At 40.0% G+C, this 18982-nt stretch overlaps 2 protein-coding genes across 5 annotated transcripts in view; one reads left to right on the top strand and one right to left on the bottom strand.

Moving 5' to 3' along the window:
- Positions 1-1916: 1916 nt before the first annotated feature.
- On the top strand, positions 1917-11671 carry hapln3 (hyaluronan and proteoglycan link protein 3). Of its 2 annotated transcripts, XM_066701590.1 has the most exons (6): positions 1917-2001; positions 2912-3003; positions 7565-7775; positions 8237-8605; positions 8885-9187; positions 9589-11671. In XM_066701590.1, exons 3-6 carry the CDS (start codon positions 7658-7660, stop codon positions 9870-9872), a joined length of 1074 nt encoding a protein of 357 aa, XP_066557687.1. In that variant the 5' UTR covers positions 1917-2001; positions 2912-3003; positions 7565-7657; the 3' UTR covers positions 9873-11671. The 2 variants fall into 2 exon arrangements, with proteins under 2 accessions (XP_066557687.1, XP_066557688.1); XM_066701591.1 differs by lacking the exon at positions 1917-2001 and having other exon boundaries at positions 2879-3003; positions 7562-7775.
- Positions 11672-13242: 1571 nt separating this feature from the next.
- LOC136748108 (aggrecan core protein) overlaps positions 13243-18982 on the bottom strand; it is a 30482-nt gene continuing 24742 nt past the window's right edge. For all 3 annotated transcript variants that reach the window (XM_066701587.1, XM_066701588.1, XM_066701589.1), the window contains 2 exons: positions 18320-18502; positions 13243-16638 (listed from right to left, as the gene is read on the bottom strand). In XM_066701587.1, the coding sequence (XP_066557684.1) occupies positions 16553-16638; positions 18320-18502 (269 nt within the window). In that variant the 3' untranslated portion in view covers positions 13243-16552. The remainder of the gene's footprint in view (positions 16639-18319; positions 18503-18982) is intronic.

The following is an 18982-nucleotide window of genomic DNA, read 5'->3' as shown; positions in this document are numbered from 1 at the left end:
AAATAACATTAACCGCCCTCAATCATCTCACAAATCTCAACTCATCACCTGTCTTCCCCTTTTTTCACAGATTGTAACAACCAAAACGGGTGCTAATCCAGTAAAAGAAGCACTGAGCACTAATTTATGTGCCCAGAGAATAATCAATGTAAATTAAACTCACTGTGTAGAATACCCAATCAACAAATGAAAAATAAATGCTATAGAAACATTATTATTAAGGGACGCTTAAAATGTAGAGTGATCGACATGAGGAAATGAATTCCAAGACCTAGATTAATAGAAAATGAAGGATATCCTGTCATGTCTGTAATCTAATCTTAGACTCTGTTTTAAGTGGTTTCTGGGTTTCCCTTTATTCTGAGACAATGGCTGAGATGACACAGACAGAATGATACAGTAAATGAAAATGTCCAGATGAGCAGCTGAGTCTTAGGGGATGATTTACTTGTCCATGTACAGTATCTTCACTTTCTAATGAAAATATTTTTTGAATTTATTCATTGATAATGACCCAATATATACTGTGTTCTGTTATATTTTACACGTTTTGGCTTTCTAATGATGGCATTTCAACCTTGTAGTAAACACCCTGTTTGAAAAACACCCTGAGAATTATAGCCTAGTTGTCACTTTATAACATAGTCCACAATATGTGTACTTTGGTTATCTGAAAGATGACATGATAAGGGCAATTACTGTGGCTGAAAGAGAAGTATCCTTCATGTTCTTGATAGTGATTGATGGACATGCCCATTTAAGGACTCTCTCTCTATCTAAGGATCTCCACACTATGTGCACAATGATGATACCAAGACTCTTGCTCTTGTCTCCAGTCTGTTTCCCATACATCCCCTTGCCCGGCCCTGTCATTAGCCTGCATTTAAAATGAGACATAGATTCTTATTTTTAAGCTATAAATCTCCCTTTCCACATATGATAGGAAAATGTCTCTGCCTCAAATGATAAAATAGTACCTGTTCCACAAAGCAAAACACAATGCAATACCATATGATTTTGAAATACTGGTATGTATCTTGTATGGATGAATGCTCATGGATGTGTACTGTTCTCATCTCCCTTGCCTCTGCATCTAAACATGTGTACAATATAAAATGTTCTTCTGAGTTTGGTTTATTGTACAAATTATACCCTCCTCTGGCTCCCTACTATTCACACTGCCCTGGTATTTACAGCCTCGGGCCAACACTTTCATCTGTGCCTTCCGATCACACTGACAGTGCACTTCAAACACGTCTGTAATAGCCGTGTTTCTGCAGAAGGAGGTGGGAAATAGCAAATCAGATGCATCCAGAAACAACATCAATAGCTGGAGGCATCCGTAGGCCTTCATCTCTTGCAATGACACACTCAATAGCCATCCAGCTACAAAGCACAGGGCCAAAGATCAGAGTCAGCATCCTGGATTCACTAAAAGGCCACCTATCATCTTTTTCCTCTCACTGCAGCCAGGCAATAAACTCATTTATTATCCTTATTAATACAGTAAGAGAACAATTCTGATACTAAAATAACACCTGCCGGGAGGAAATGCCTTCTGAATTCCAGGAAGCCTGATCTTAGGGAATTAGTAGTTTCCAGGCCTATACACTGCTAGGCCAAAGGTGATGCTTCGGATGGCATGTTGGTAGGGTACTGTGACTAATCCCTGCTGGAAATCTATGACTTAAATAGCACAACACCTCGTGTTTGCAGAGTTAGCAACATTTTTTTTTTGGTTCAACTTTTATTTATAGTGGAAAATTGACAGATTTCAAAGGGCTCCGGGAATAATGGAATTTCTTTTATTATTTGTTTACAGTGTTCGTTGACATCTCTCTCCAGGAAAGCCTTTGCAGATGAAATCATCTTGTTTTCCAAGGTGTTATTTGAAGGCAATGCTACAAAAGAAGGGAAGACTGGATCTCAACTTGACAGGGACTCTGGTAAAAACTGACATACGCTGCAGAGAGGAGGCTATTCACTACACTCATAGCACAGGTGTGGATTGCTGAGCTGAAAATGTGATATCTTATTCTCAATCAGTGCCCAGCTACGGCTCTGAAATTATGATTAAATGTTGCCAGAAACAACACTGAAAGGAATAAACGTAGTGACACACAGGCATTACATCTGCAGTGGAATGAGCAGTGGTGCAGCACAGTGTAACAGTCAATATCTGTTTAGCATATTATAAGAAAAAACAATATAAAATATGCACACAACAGACTCCACATGTAAGTAATTAAAGTGACGTTTTCAAGTCCACATTCACAAAGTATGGAGTGACAGCTCTCAGGAAAATACATCTCTAAAACTTAGTACATCCTTCAATTAAGGCTGCATCGCATTGTGTATCAACACAGTACATGTTGTTAAGCTAATTTCACACATAAATATAATTATTATTATATTATTCTGTATGAAACTGTTAAGTAGCTGCTGTCTCTCTCTGCATTTGACACAACATGCACAGCTGCATACAATGGGGTAACTGAACACCAATTTCTGATGCATCTAGATTGCACTAACCATAAGGTTATACCTGTATTTAGTCTGACTAGCCTAAGCTCACTTGGTCAAATTGATGAATTGATGACTGAATGAAGTCATTGCATTAATACTTTATCCATTTCCATTTCTTATTGTCCATTTGAAGCAAACACAAGTGAATAAATACGCACTGCTAGATGGTCTTTTCTTGCAATGTGTCCTGTTCTATATGATTAAAAAAATCACAGGCGCCTCGCACTGCTGTTAAAACGTCATGTCCCTTTAAAGCGGGCGGGCAGCTCGAATCCTAGGGTCTGCCTTTCTGTGAATCTCGGTGATGACGTCACTTAGTAATTTCCTTTTAAAGATCAATTAAAAGGAGGGGGTACTGTAACTTTTTTTCTGTTTTACTACAAAGTAAAGCGTGCTCACAGCCAGAGAGGAGCAAGAGGAGCCAGGATAACTGGAGTCACTGGACGCAGCAACTGCAAGTTACTCCACTACACAACTGTGAGTAAGAAATCGTGCTTTTGTCCGAATATATACATTCTGCTGGAGCACAGTTATTAGAAAAAGATATCAATTCGTGTTTTTTATATGTATTTATTATCATTACTTCTATTTATTTTGGCGCATAATTGAACTTCCCCTGTTTTGTCTCAGGACTCACATTTGGGTTGCACATGGGTTATTGCATTAAGTTTCAAACTTGGCATAGGCTTAATGGTAAGAAGAAACCCTTCTTTAAATAAGGACGTTTATATTCATAAAGAGTATGTGCATGTGTGTTTTTTTACAAGTATACACACATACAGTAAATGAACGAAAATATATCACTTGAGATCGAGAATACTGTATGTAGTAATAATACAAAAACTAACACATCCTCGGCTAGTGGGTAAGGATGTGAAAGTACAAAATATGATTACAATATGACAATATTACGTTGCTCCAAAAGGGTGAGAACTTTGTGTGTAATCTGGTATTTATCTGTCGTTAATGTCTTCACTAGATTTCATTAGTTTCAAAAAAACACTGTGAAAACTGCGCTCACCCTTCTTCCACTGCGCATATTTGCACCACCTGTCGCCAGAAGGGAGCATATACTTATTTGCAGTTGATTTTAAAATTGCACCTTCTATCTTGACTGTTATAAATCTTGAAGCAGAGAAAAAAACCATTCAACTTTTGTTAGGAGCCTCCAATTGCAATGCCATCTCCCGGGCTTTGTAATCCATTGCGAGCACAGTGTCCCCTTTTAACTCTATGGAGAGGGAGAGAGAAAAGTTTATGAATGGTGGTTATGGGTCTGCATTGCTGAAGCTCGGAATTTGTGAATGAGTGACATCTCTTGAATAGGGTTACATCCCACGGCTTCAGTGCACCACAGCATAGCGTGGGTGCATTTCCATGATATTATTGTTGTCAGTGAGCTTATACACAAGGCAACCCCTTCCAGATTTCAATAGAAAAACATGCCACACGTTTCTTCTCAAAGAACGCCCTTCTCATCAGTGAAAAGGGAACTGACCATGGGTGTACTGAGATTGTTGAGAGCGTTGTGAAGTACTTATTTCTACATAATGCTTATGCAAAGTAGTCATCAAGTATACTCAGGCCTGCGTGAAAACACTCAAATGTAGATCCTCGCAGTGTTCATTAACATGCCTGAATCAGTATATCCTTGTAAAAGTGAATGCTCAAACAACTGAACTGTACTTACTCTGATTTAACACTGAATTGAGTCCGTTTGGCAGCTGGATCTGATTTAAAGGGTGTCTGCCAAATCAATACCATACCATCCTGTCCCATGGCTCTATCTGCACAAAATCCCAGTGGACACAACTGCACAGTATATAATCTGTAGACAAAACACCAAAAAAAACAACAACCAAAAACCAATAAAAAATAATATATATTATCTCCATGATGATCGCAAAATGAAAAACACTCTTTATTAGGATACCTCATGTGAAAAGCTATCATTGTGATACCTTCGCAGCTCCCCGGCTCAGCGCTGGTCTCTCCCTGCCGCATGTTTTTTTTTAAATTGTATTTAGAAATGTTTTGATTACGGCCTGTCTTTAACAGCACAGAGCAAGCCCTTTAGAAGCTACATGGACAGCTTTAGATCTGGCTGTTTAATTGCAGGATTGTGTTTATGCAGGCACAACTTCCAAGCACTGCGTAGAGCGTCTGTATTCCCCTTCATCCCCTCAGCTCTGCTCAGCTGCCTCAGTGGGCTATAGAGATTTGTGTGTTTGTATGTGTGGGGGGTAAGGGTACATACCAAGGTTAAATATACCCAACCGATGTGTTTAAGCTGCTCTCCATATGGGGAATGCTTTATTGTATGCCAGAGAAATGGCCAGGGTTGATTCACTGCTCTGTCTCACCTTTTGTGCATTGTATTGACAAAGCTGATTATCATGAGCTTTAGAGTCTCAGAGCCTTGATTTCAGTCAGCCTACAATAACACAACCAAAGATCTGAAGCAAGTGGAATAAATACTGACAGAATGTATTCTTTAGTCTTCATTGTAGAGGATGTCTATTGAAATAAACGGTGTGATTAAATCTGGGTCCTCGCGGTCAAAGACTTTTTCAGTATAATCTTTGAGCACGGCTGACTCTAGATTTAGAGATTGCAGTGAAGTTCTCGGAGAGCCGTGATTCATTAGGTGTTTTAGACTCGTAATATGGGTACTGCTCTACTGCGACTGTGGGAAACTGAGGACAGATATTACCCTTAGAGCATACAGGGTTAAAAAAATACACAACAATTACTCTCCGTTCATGATTTGTCTGCACGTCTGCTGTGTACATGCCGGTTTTACTGTTCAAACACAGATTCATTGCTAACAAATGTCAGTTGAACTGGAGTTCACTAGTCTGTATTTAGGCAAGGGAGAGCAATCATGGTATAAAGCAGTGCCGATCATAAAGACCCCCCTCCCTGACTCTCCTGTGAGACCTCTGGTGTGTACGGCCTAATTACTGACCAGCAAGCTGATTACACACTGGGCTTAACCTCCGGGTCACAGTGTCTTGTCAACAGAGTTTAATGCTGTCTAACCAAGGTTGTTAAGCCACAACAAACAAGCTGTGCCAACAGCTCCATCAAAGTTACTGTGTGAACAGGTCACTCCTGTGTGCGCATTGGGAAGAAAGTATGATGGCATTATTCATTAATACCATAAGTAATGTAAAGGGAATCATGGTGTTATTTCCCCATGAAATACTAGATGCATTTTTCTCCTCATAGTATTTTGGCACAGCAGACTATACCAGCATCTGGAAGTATGTTGTGTTTTTGTGTTTTTTACTCTGTCCCCTTCCTTTTCTTTAAGGACGCCCATATTCCGACAGCTGTACATGTTCATGAGAGCATGAACCTTCAAAATCATCTCTATAACCAGTTAGAATGTGTCACGCTTTAAATATAATGTGATATCTTTGATTTCTGCCTGCAAGTTCAATGGCAGTTTTGGACACTTATCCTCACACTTTTTACAGTCTGTTTTTCAGTCTAGATGCGTTATATATAGGCACCAGTTTCAAGACCAACATTTTGAAATATACCTCTTTGATCCAATGCGTGTTCATATAGTCCTGACCGCAGAAAGCAGGAAATGCGAATTGTACCACAGAGTTGTTTGAAAATGTGGGTTTCCTGTGTATGCAAGACTGCTTGATCCTTTCTCATGTGTAGGGATATATTTCTGTGGAGCAGGGCCGTCTGAACTCCGTTCCCAACTCCCATTCACAGACTATTGCTGCCCCCTTGTGGTAGACTGGCTGTTTGGACGCGATCAGGCAGGATAGTAAGGGTTTACAAGGATATTTTTATTTTATTTTTATTTTATTGCATGTGAGAACATCTGTTACACACTACTTGTAATAATAATAACAAACTCTCCTACAACAGCTTTTTAGCTATGAAATTTAGTAATGTGATTCTAAATCATCCCCTGGTTATTGTTTGTATTTTAAAAATATGTATACATAAAGTATTGATTTATAACAGATTAAAAATTCAGATAATGTAATTGGCAAAACTGAAGGTGCCACACAAACAAAAACACTTGACCGATGGATATACTGAGTAATACTGAATAATAGTAGTGTATGTAGTCATTAGTGTATATCAGTCATTAATTAATTAAAATGCTGTAGAGGGCAATGGCTTGCCGTAGGGAAATGTGGTGTCCATAGGGGACAGAAGTTCAGTCTTTGGATCATATACAATACCTGCTTATTATGTTACAACATTGCCTCTGGTCTGTGTGAATGTGTTTGTGTGTAAACTACACTAAACTTTACCATGTTTTTACCGTGATACACCACACAAAAGTGTCACAGCATATACAGCTCTGGAAACAATTATGCATCATTATGGCAGCCATTACATTCATATTTTTGTTTGGAATTTGGGAGAAATGTTGTCAGTAGTAAAATGTAAATTTTACCCAAACACATACCTATAAATAGTAAAACCTATAGAAACTGATAATTTTGCAGTGGTCTCTTAAATTGTTCCAGAGCTGTATGTATTTGCATATTATTAACAGCTTAATTACTCTTGGGGCTTTTTCCATTGTATGATCAATAATAATAGTAATAATAATGATTATAATACTTACATATATGAATAATAACTTACTAACTTACATTGTATCATGAACATAAACATACCTGCTATTACACTACAGCTACTCATCTACTTGCTTTTATACACTATTATGATGCACACTACTTTCTAACAAAACTGCTATTTCGATTACAAACTATCACTGATATTAACCTCCATACTACCATGAACATAATACATATCCGGTAATATATCATGCAAAAAGTCACATGCAGACAAAGTGTCTTCAAATTCTCTAGTCTTATTTTTATTTTTATTTTTTCTAAACAGATGTATTTTAATTATCAGTGTACCCATTTATATTACTGTGTTTACTTTTGCCCAGAAATAATGAGCTTCACTGAAACCCCTTATTAATCTGAAATAGGAGGTGCATAATAATTGTTTGAAATGTTTTTATAAAACACCTGTATCTCAGCAGGTATACATCTCTCCCAGACCTGATTGGACCTGAGCCCTCACTCTCACATAAGCAGGCAGACAGACACAGTGGATACAGACTCAAGCTGTCACTATGTTGACACTGCCTCTACTGGCCATGCTTTTGCAGCTTCTCCAGGCCTGCCACGCCGCTCCCTACTCCAATGGCTTCTTCTACCATGACATCATGAATGGCAATGGCAACGGGGAAAGTACGTACATGTGGAGCTGAGCACGCCTAAAACGAAGAAGTTCCTAAGTTTAAGAAATGTGTGTTCATCTAACACACTAGAACGGTTCCTCCTCTTTGAAGTGAATGCAGAATTACTTGCCGTCCATTTTTAAAGACACAGTTCGGATAAAATTATATTACTCAAAACCTTATTATGCTGTATATAGTTTTTTTATATATATATACAGCTCTGGAAAAAATTAAGAGACCACTCCAAGTTCAGAAATCAATGTTAAGTGGTCTCTTAATTTTTTTCAGAGCTGTATATTACAACTTGTATGTATAAAGGAACTACTAGGCAGGTGTCAGTTATGGCAGAATCCAACCAAAGAGATGTGAAGAAATCTAAATCTAAATATGCTAAGTATGCGTCACTCCTGCTGTTTTGTGAACAATACTGTTGCCTGACTGGCTTTGCTGATCTCTGTGCCCTCTCCCCAGTTTACTTTAATGGTGTTCGTCTTCATGTGGAGACCCAGGAAAAACCAATCTTTGCTGTGCGCAGCAGTAATGTGACACTGCCCTGCCACTATCACTACAAGCCCCAGTTGAACACCCCACGCAGGACACGGGTGAAGTGGTCCCGTCTGCCGGTCAATGGCGGCCAGGAGACAGATGTGCTGGTGGCCATCGGCCTGCGCCACCGCAGCTATGGGGAGTTCAAGGGTCGGGTGCACCTGCGGCAGGACACTCCGGGGGAGGTGTCTCTGGTCATCTCCGACCTGCACCTCAATGACTCCGGCCGCTATCGTTGCGAGGTCATTGACGGGTTGGAGGATGAGAGTGCTGTTGTGGAGCTGGAGCTGAGAGGTAAAAGTGCATTCACCGCTGTCATTGGGTGGACAACTTCTTGGGGATCAATTTTACATTTTCAACAGCTAAACGAGATGGAGTGGCATTTAACTCATGATTAATCTTCTCGCAAAACATAAAGAATGACGAGAAAAACATCTCTCTGCCACCAGAGACTTCATCACCTTGAGTTGTTGACTGTGTTACATAGACATGCCCATCCTTGTTATTATTATTGTCTTTTTCATCCTCTATCATCTTAACGTTAACTGTTGCTCCCTTTGCTTACTCCTCTAGGGGTGGTGTTCCCCTACCAGCCTGCGGGTGGCCGCTACCAGCTGAATTTTGGGGCAGCCCAGCACGCCTGTGAGGAGCAAGATGCAGCCCTGGCCAACTTTGAGCAGCTCTTCTCGGCCTGGGAGGAGGGGCTGGACTGGTGCAATGCAGGCTGGCTTGCTGATGGGACAGTACAGTACCCCATCACCCAGTCACGTGAGCCCTGCGGAGGTCTGGGCCTGGCCCCGGGGCTTCGCAGCTATGGGTTGCGGCACCGCCACTTGCACCTCTACGACGCCTTTTGCTTCTCATCCTCCCTGCGTGGTAAGAACCTCCAATTACTCTGCCTGCTGTCTCCACAGTGTGGCTTGTAGCTTAATCCTTCTAAAAGGAGTTCTAAACTAAGGTTACTACCCCTAATCTACCCCAGCAAAAAATCCTGGTAACAAACACCTTCCCAGCATGCTTTGCATCTCTACTCTATCCCAAACACTGCCTTAGCAGCAGCTCCTCGGCTCATTCCAGGTCCCCCAGTGAGTCTAGGCTATAATCGACTCTAGTTAATGTCTCCTAAATGCACAGCTAGGGGTTGACTAAACTGCTAAATCATTATCCCATCAGATAAATAGTCTCAGACAGAAAAGCTGAATTTAACTGTACTGTAATTGAAATGGGCAGTGTTTTAACAGTAATTAACTTCTGTACTCACTGTCCCCCCCTTGCAGGCAAGGTGTATTTCCTGCAACACCCCCACAAGCTGAACTTCACAGAGGCTGTGAAGGCTTGTAAGGAGGACAGGGCTGAGATCGCTCGGGTGGGGCAGCTCTACGCAGCCTGGAAGTTCCTCGGACTAGACCGTTGTGATGCAGGCTGGCTGGCTGATGGGAGTCTGCGCTACCCCATCATCAAACCACGGCCCAACTGCGGCCCTGATGAGCCCGGTGTGCGCAGCTTCGGCTTCCCAGCGGAGCACCACAGACATGGCGTCTACTGCTACCGTGCTAGATAGACCCTGCACATAAACCCCGACTGACATTCGTCCACTGCCCGAGTCTCGCTCTGTCTCCCTGGCTCTCTTGTCTTGTCTTCCTTTCTTTACAATCTCTCCACATTAATAAGCATATGTGACAAGGTTGTTACATGGATATCAACCGCTGGGCTCTTGAGGTCTCCGGTGCCTTGGGCCTGGTGGTGGCTCTGTGTGGCTTGGGCACTGAGAGGATCACATATGCTCCTCATCCCTTAGCTGTGCTCTTCTCTTCCCCCATTGGACAGTATCTCCTTCTCCCTCTGCGATTCTCCCATTTTTCTGTTCCCCTTCTTATTCCCTGCTGTCTTTTCTCATGCCTTTCCTTGTCTCTCTCCTGTCATTTTCCATGTGTTCCCCCTCTTATTACCCTGACAGTCTCACTCTGCTGATTCAGTCCAGACAGTCCTGACATTTTTCAAATAAATGTTCCACTCCAGTGAGCTCATGGTGGCTAAGAGATGCTAATAGATACAGCAGAACAGCCAGACTATTGACTTTCCCTCCTTGTTTATCTATTACTGAATGAAACACAATACATGTCTACTAACAAGGTTGAGGTAGAGTGATTTAGTACAGTGAAACAAATGAAATAGTTTGGCAGTTGAACCCATCTTTATTACTATTATGACTTTCTATTTTTTATAGTTATTATTCATGTTTTTATTATTTATGCTTGAATTGTGTTTTAAATCTTATTTTCCATTATGCTCAAAGCAAAGTAATTTAATTTGGTTTTCACTGTGATGAAATGAAACTTGAGGACTTGGCAGAATGGTTTGGTTTAAGGTCATCATTACACATAGCACACACTTGGTTTTGTTCTGCTTTCAGATTTTTGCAGAATTGAAACTTTTATCATTTATCTCTCACTGGATATTAAGCCTTTTTTTATTAACCCAGGTGGTGGTCATTTTTTTGTTAGGCCAAATATTAAAATAAGAGTAATAATAGTAAATAGTAGTAAATAAATTATATCTCAGAAAATACATTGTTGAGATGTATTGCACTTGACCTTACACAGTCTTCTGAATGCACTCAAATCTTCACTGAAGCTGCTCTTAATATCATCTCATGTCAAGTTTTCAAGGATGAATAGATCATCCAAAAAGCAAAAAGTGCCCTGCAGTTTTATGTTTCGATTGATGAACTGTATAAGAACAACAGCAAGCAGCTGGATGTAACCAGAATACTGACTAACCATGATTGTTGCTGTGATCCCAGTGCTTTAATGGCTGTGCTAAATGTCAATAGAAAATGTGCTGGGGCTTCCGCTATTCTACAGAATTGCTCTGTCATTTAACAATGCATCTACAGGAATGTGATTTTGTGTTGCATTTATATTAGAAGAATGTCACATCTTCCAGCATGTGTTCCATCACCTGCTCCCCACATCACCTTAGACACACGCAAACAACACAAGTCCGAGGAACATTTTCTCAGCTCTTTTAATACAACACAGGGCTATATATATATATATATATATATATATGGCATGTGCACAATGTCTGATGTATAATTTCTGCTCCTAGTGAAACAGGAGTAATATTACAGCTTTGTGTAATGGTAACGGTGTTCACTGATGCTTGTGTGTTACTGAGACACTCGTCTTCATCTGTGTAAATATGTACAAAAAAAATACAAATCCTGATGTTTCACTTACAATATCTTATTACTTTAATTGAATCCTCCACTTCTATATTCTTTTGTTTGTATTCTGGTATTTAGCTGAACGTCTGTTCGCTTTAAAAATAAATAAAGTATTTTATATGTTTTTATAAAACTGAAAGCCACAATGCTTTTCTGTATTTAGTTTTTATTCTTCAGTAGCTCTTAATGTGCGTGAACATGGAGTGGGGACAGTGCCATGATGTGTGGCAGAGTGCAATGAGTTTGTATTTGTTTTTGTGTATTTCAATTTCAGACCACATACCCTATAGGAATATTAAGTGTCAGTCTGCAAGGCTTTACAGTTCCTACAACTATACCCAGAAAGACTTCAGTCCGTATGTAATGAAGCGCTAGAGTGAAGCACAGGTATTGCTTTTTCAGGGTTAAAGTCTCCCTCATATTTCTTGTTCTTAGTACACTCTTAGATCTAACTCTTTGGTGCTGAAGCTGGTTTCCTATTCAATTTGAGATTTTTACCTTTAAATCTTCAACGTTCTTTAATGCATAGATCTTAGACTGTAATTGGGGTTGTTCAGTTAATGCTTACAGTTTCTATTGGGTATCAGTGGAGCAGTAATGCAGTAGTTACTGTAGTGAGAGGTTTGGGACACTAGAGGGTGTATGGCATCATGCAAAGGCAGGAGAAATGAGGAGCTCTGGGCTAGAGAGGTGAATTGGCTCCACACAGACAGTCTTGTGTGAAGGCAGTACTTGCACCTTGATAAGAGCCCCATTGAGTCCAGGGGAAGTGCGGTGCAGTACCCCCTCCGCTTGCTGAGCAACTATAGAGCCCTATAATGTTATTATAATTATTATTATTCAAAGACATATCCTGTTATTTACACCATCCTGCTTCACAAACACGGCGAGGACTCTGCATAAAGGCCCTTTTTGTTCTGCTTACTTTGCCACTTTTTTCAACAGACCTAGCGAGCAGAAGGGAGTTTCAAAATTGGAAAGTGTAGTGTTAGAAATACAGATTGGGAAAGAGGTGAGATTTCTTAGGATTCTCTGCATGGACAATGTCTACTACAGATCTGTTTTTAATTTATGTGATCTCAGTGTATGATATGTAGGATGTTGCCCCTGGTAAGACCATCCCCACCTGGGAATTGCAGTGCAGTCACTGATAAGCTATGGTTTAAGAAGCAGTCCACACCATACCACAGTTTTTCCATTGTGTCAGGTTTTTGTACATTCTTCTTTGTGTGTGGTTGTGTAACTCTTAACACTGACAAACAAAAGCCTTATGTATGTTTCCCATGAAACATGTTCTATGTTCTGGAACATACATTAGAAAAGTATAGGAATTCTAAATAGTCATGGAAATCCATTATATATTACAATATTAATATCAATTTATGAGACTAAGGGAAGCAGATAATATCACTGCAGTACTTTTAATGTGTACATATTAAAATATTTCAATATATATATAATTTATATCATTTGTAGCTTTGTAACAATACATTTTGTTGGAAAATACTCTCTTTGAATTCATCACACATACTTACCATTTACATGTTTTCTTTTCTATTTTTTGTTCTGTAACCGGTCACAGACACAAACATGCACAAACAAAAGGGTGTTTGTGCAAACAGTCAGCGACACACACACACGCACAATCATGTAAACATTCTCCTGTGCCCATGCACACATAAAGCTAAAGTCCTACCAGGAATAAAATACATACGTTTTATTTAGCATTCTTCATGATCTCTGAGCAAATCGAAATACAAATATTTGAAAACAGACATTGTTTCTTTTGATAATTCTGGGGTACATTGGCATGCTGTAGACCACTGATAAACACAGGCTCTGTGTCACATGATTAACACAAAAATGAAAGGATGTGCACTCTATATCACAGCAACTGTTTCCTGGCTTTGTCCTATTGTGTGTTACCAAGGAGTTTAAAACATGAAATTCAATTATAAAAAAATACAGGCAAATGCCACTACTGCTGATCTATGTGCAATGCAAGTGAATACTAATGTGCATAAAGAATGATGTTAAATCCATAGGCAGGAGTGCTTTATAACACCCCATTGTCAAGAACATGTATTGCACTGTAGCTGCTAGGCGACAGCCTTCTCTAATCAAAGCACTGCTGCCACCAGGCCTGCTTTGTGCTTTGTAAATCTAGAACACATCGCCTCTGGTTTCGGTCCCACAGATGTTCCGGTCCAGATGTTCCCTGTGCTGGACTGCCTGTGTTCTGCACTGAACCAAAGGGTCTGTTCTGAGCTTGATACTCACACGATAAGTCTTTGTACACCTTGGAGGTAAACCATTCAGCTGAGGTGTATCGAATGTCAAAGCACATCGCGTTGCCAAATACAATCATCAGCATTATACATGGTCAGTATAACGACTTTTTTGTTTAAATATGTTTAATGGAAACATTTCCGTACCTCCAATTTCCCAACAGTTAGATTCTTTAAGTAGTTATGTATCATGCCAGCTAAAAATATTGGTTGATACTCACAATTAAGCAAAATTCTCCAAACATTTTAGCTTTTCAATAAGGAGCTTGTGTCTGGCCTTTGGGGACTCCTGCTGATCCCAGCGAGGGCTGCAGTGATTAGGTGAGCATAAAGCCCTTTACATGGATGGTGAGGACACAAGTTGTCTTATGTCAGTTTGCAGTACAGAGCAACTCAGAATTCAGTTTGTTCTAGGCTCTAGAAAGTAAGCTTAAAAATTGCCGTTATCCACTATAATTTATGGTGGGTCCTAAAGGCTAAATGGAGGCTTTCATTTAATGTTTGTCACCAGAAATGAATTGGAGAGCCCTTAGTCAATGTCACAAAAGCTCCATTCATTTGAGCTTTCTTTTCAAGAGGCCTATGAAGGACGTCAATATCAACATCAAGGTACACTAACACAACTGCAAGAGAGGACTTTCACAGGATTAATATTAACATGTCTACCAGTTTTCACAAATACATTCTATATATATAGGGTTAAAATATCTTAAAGCGCGCTTCGCTGTTGTAGGCATTCAAGTATACAGCATCTGCTATCAGACTTGTGACTTACCTCAATGAAACTAACACCTCACTGCATTTCCCAGCTGATTCTGAGGTAAACAGGCGCCAGTGTTAAACTGGGAATCGTACTCTGGAAGGAATGATGCCATTAACTTCCCTAAAAAAAGTGCCAGGAGTATCTGCTACTCATGGAATTTCCCTTAGGTTTCTCCTAATCTCTTCTTCATTTGAACATATTTTCATTGCTCCAAAGGTATCCAGGGTTAGAGCAATGTGGAGTACAGAATGTTCATGAAGGATTGGGGGCACCACCTCCTTATAGACTACAGACTCACAAAGACATTAGGGCTGGATACTCCTGTTTAGGTGGACTTTGGACCCTTCTAAGGCTCCTGATATTTCAACCCTGTATATATTACAAAGCAATAGACTACTGGAGTGAAGTTTGCTCTGTTATTATGAATTTGCATGATTTCCTGAGGTGTGCTGTTTTACTAAGATCGTCAGACTAGAAAAAAGCAAGAGAACAGTTGCTGTAAGCAGGTTTGCCACCCTTGTACTGATCCCACAGAAACCCTGTGCACTGCACAGCCCTGAGGGAGGGAAACTGTCACAGGCGATATTTAGAAAAATCTAGTTATATTTTGCTTAATTAAAAATGAAAATGACAACGCAAAATAAAAACAAAACAAAAACAAAGTACATGAATACTAGGATCCTATGGTTGCCAGAAATACCTTGTGTTTTGTCTTCCTAAAATTGATTGGCAGCGATGTTCCATGCCACTCCAGTGCCTTGAGGAGAGAATTAACCCTCCTCCCATAGTGGAGTGTGCCAGGCTCAGTGGATTGCAGGATGCTCTGCCAGTCCATGTGCCAGTCAGGTCCTGGCACTATGAAGGATCAATAAATAATTCTATATTCACATTTTTTAGACCTACCTTCCCCCAGAAAAAAACAAGATTAGTCAATAGGATGTAAGCCCCCGTGTTCATTGTATTGAGTTCTCTGGTTCTCCATGCCTGGATCTGAATATACTGGGTCTAAGATCCCCCTGTATGCAGATTACATTACAAACACATGTCCTGATTGATTTGACTGGTTATTTTAGAGTTCCTGTCATGCACTATCCCTTACCCAGTTCCTATGCTGTGTTAAATTTGGTGGATCCACAATTAGCTAAATATGCAATCGAAATATCTGAATTATCTGTGTTGTGCACTACACTGGCCCTCTGCTCCCTGTAACAGAAGACTCTAGTGGAAGAAGGCAAGCCCTTACAATCCCTCAGTGTATTTTGCATGCAGGCTACAATTTGGCACCTTTTTTGTATCATTGACAAGGAACTGAGCTGAGACGATGACCTCTCTTTGGACTTCTGTGACACAGCTTGGGTTTTTATAGTTTAGTGCCGATACATTGTAAATCATACCAGCTGGCCTGGATGAAATATTTACACCTGGTTTTCAGGAAAATGTATCTCTCCAGCAGGTGTCTGGAAAGCAAACCATGAGCGATCAAAGAATGCTGCTGTTTTTATCCAGCTGTTGAGGGCACACTCCAATATGGGTGAAGTGGCTTATAGGTGCCCTGCAAACGACCTGAAAATAGGTTCAACATCCTAACTCACAGACTGGATAAAACTACGGTTGGTCTGACGTCTCAAAATCCAATTAGAGCACAAATTAAAATGAACAATAGGAATCATTAAACTATTACAGTGTGTTTGGCACAAGAACAACAACAACAAAATAAAATCATCTCTTATTTTATCCCCCTAAAACAAGGCACAGAGTGAAACTTTGAAACCAATACATCAGCCAGATGGACTACAGAATTAGGTCTAGCTTGCTTTGGTGTTTGTATATACAAGATGGGCACTCTTACTTTATAATCTCTTTTTTTTCAGACAGTAAAATTACTCTTTTTATATAAATGTTCTTTAAAATAATTATCTTTCTCTTAATCTTTCTTCTTTATAAATCCCTTTCTCCCATTTTTAGCGGAGTTTTCCCCAAGATCTGCTGCTTGGTTTTGATCGACTTCTGACAGATCTCTTGTGTAGTGTGCGGTTGGAGGTGGTTGCTGAGTGGAAAAAAAAATACAGAATATTGTGTTATGACATTGGAAAGCAGAAATGTGACTATGTCCAATTAATGTCATTAGGACATAAGCAAGCAAAGCTACTTCACTAAAGAGGACTGACCAGCACTCTCACAATCTCTCAACATTTTTTATACACTAAAGTCATAATAATTCATGTTCACATGTAACTTGCAAAACATGTCCTCATTGAACTGCAAGAAATTTTGACTATACAGTACTGTCCAAAAGTTTTAGGCAGGTGTGAAAAAATGCTGTAAAGTAAGAATGCTTTCAAAAATAGACATGTTAATAGATTATATTTATCAATTAATTAAATGCAAAGTGTGTGAACAGAAGAAAAATCTACATAAAAATCAATATTTGGTGTGACCACCCTTTGCCTTCAAAACAGCATCAGTTCTTCTAGGTACACGTGCACAGAGTTTTTGAAGGAACTCAGCAGGTAGGTTGACCCAAACATCTTGGAGAACTAACCACAGTTCTTCTGTGGATTTAGGCAGCCTCAGTTGCTTCTGAAACCATTCATTCTGACCAAATCCCCAACTCCATTTGCAGAAATGCAGCCCCAAACTTTCAAGGAACCTCCACCATGGTTCACTGTTGCCTGCAGACACTCATTCGTGTACCGCTCTCCAGCCCTTCGGTCAACAAACTGCTTTCTGCTACAGCCAAATATTTCAGATTTTGACTAATCAGTCCAGAGCACCTGCTGCCATTTTCCTGCAGCCCAGTTCCTGTGTTTTTGTGCATAGTTGAGTCGCTTGGCCTTGTTTCCACGTCGGAGGTATGGCTTTATAGCTGCAAGTCTTCGAAGGCCACTGCTGACCAGACTTCTCTGGACAGTAGATGGGTGTACCAGGGTCCCACTGTTTTCTGCCAGTTCTGAGCTGATGGCACTGCTTGACATCTTCTGATTGCGAAGGGAAGTAAGCATGATGTGTCTTTCATCTGCTGCAGTAAGTTTCCTTGGCCGACCACTGCGTCTGCAGTCCTCAACGTTGCCCGTTTCTTTGTGCTTCTTCAAAAGAGCTTGGACAGCAAATCTGGAAACCCCTGTCTGCCTTGAAATGTCTGCCTGGGAGAGACCTTGCTGATGGAGTATAACTACCTCGTGTCTTGTTGCTGTGCTCAGTCTTGCCATGGTGTATGACTTTTGACAGTAAACTGTCTTCAGCAACCTCCCCTTGTTAGCTGAGTTTGGCTGTTCCTCACGCAGTCTTATTCCTCCTACACAGCTGTTTCTGTTTCAGTTAATTATTGTGTTTCAATCTACATATTGAATTGATGATCACTGGCACCTGTTTGGTATAATTGTTTAATCATACACCTGACTATATGCCTACAAAATCCCTGACTTTGTGCAAGTGTACCTAGAAGAATTGATGCTGTTTTGAAGGCAAAAGGTGGTCACACCAAATGCATGAACTAAACTTTGCATTATTTGATTGATAAATATAATCTATTAACATGTCTATTTTTGAAAGCATTCTTACTTTACAGCATTTTTTCACACCTGCCTAAAATGTCTGCACAGTACTGTACATCCTTTGAAAAACTCAAAAGTCACGAGTGCATTTGCTATCACATAAATTAAAGATTGCACATTGTAAAACACCCAGATAGTACCATCAGTATTGTGCAATGTGTCAATGTTACTCACAGTCTATACACTCCACGCGTGGTTGCTCCCACTGGCCATCTGCCATGCATCGGATAACAGGCAGGTGGCGCTGTGTGAAGCCAGAGTTACAATGATACCGGATTATGGAGTTCACTTCATAGCGGTCTCTCCTCTTCCCAAACATCTGGGCATTCTCTACCTCTGGAGGGGATCCACACGAGACTGGAGGTAAGGGAATAAAATTAACAGCTTTAAGTAAAAGTATTCAATTCAACTCACATTGAAATGCAAAGAATGTGCTAACAGGAAAGAGATAGTCCTTCCCCCCCCTTGCTTGTTTGGTCCCTAATATCTTTATGACCAAGGAATTCTGTGCAGATAAATTAATTCAGTAAATTAAATGTTATTAAATTAAATTAATTGTATTACATTTATGAAAGGTTTTTACTCCTGTTGACTGTTTTTGTTGTGGTGTAGGAATGACTCTTTAAAAAAAAAAAACAGCAAAACTCAGATGGCACTAAAACCTTTATTGCACAAATTGTATTTCCATACTGTGTCAGCACGGTACTCAAATGGCAGAGTAATGAAAGCATGCCAGACTGTCCCCTCGAAAAAGTGCCATTCCATGTAATGACATAATACCTAGAATGGTAGCCATAGTAATAACTGTAAACGCAGAAGTGTTAAGGGAGAGTTTTT

Source organism: Amia ocellicauda, chromosome 4, assembly GCF_036373705.1.
Source record: "Amia ocellicauda isolate fAmiCal2 chromosome 4, fAmiCal2.hap1, whole genome shotgun sequence".
NCBI classification, from domain to species: Eukaryota; Metazoa; Chordata; class Actinopteri; order Amiiformes; family Amiidae; genus Amia; species Amia ocellicauda.
The sequence above is the reverse complement of the archived record's forward strand: the minus strand, read 5'-3'. Positions and strand labels throughout refer to the sequence as shown.

Coding starts and splice junctions, on each gene's coding strand:
- hapln3 (XM_066701590.1), top strand. CDS start 7,658: ATGTTGACACTGCCTCTACTGGCCATGCTTTTGCAGCTTCTCCAGGCC. Junction 7,776..8,236: donor TGGCAATGGCAACGGGGAAA/GTACGTACATGT, acceptor CCCTCTCCCCAG/TTTACTTTAATGGTGTTCGT. Junction 9,188..9,588: donor CTTCTCATCCTCCCTGCGTG/GTAAGAACCTCC, acceptor CCCCCCTTGCAG/GCAAGGTGTATTTCCTGCAA.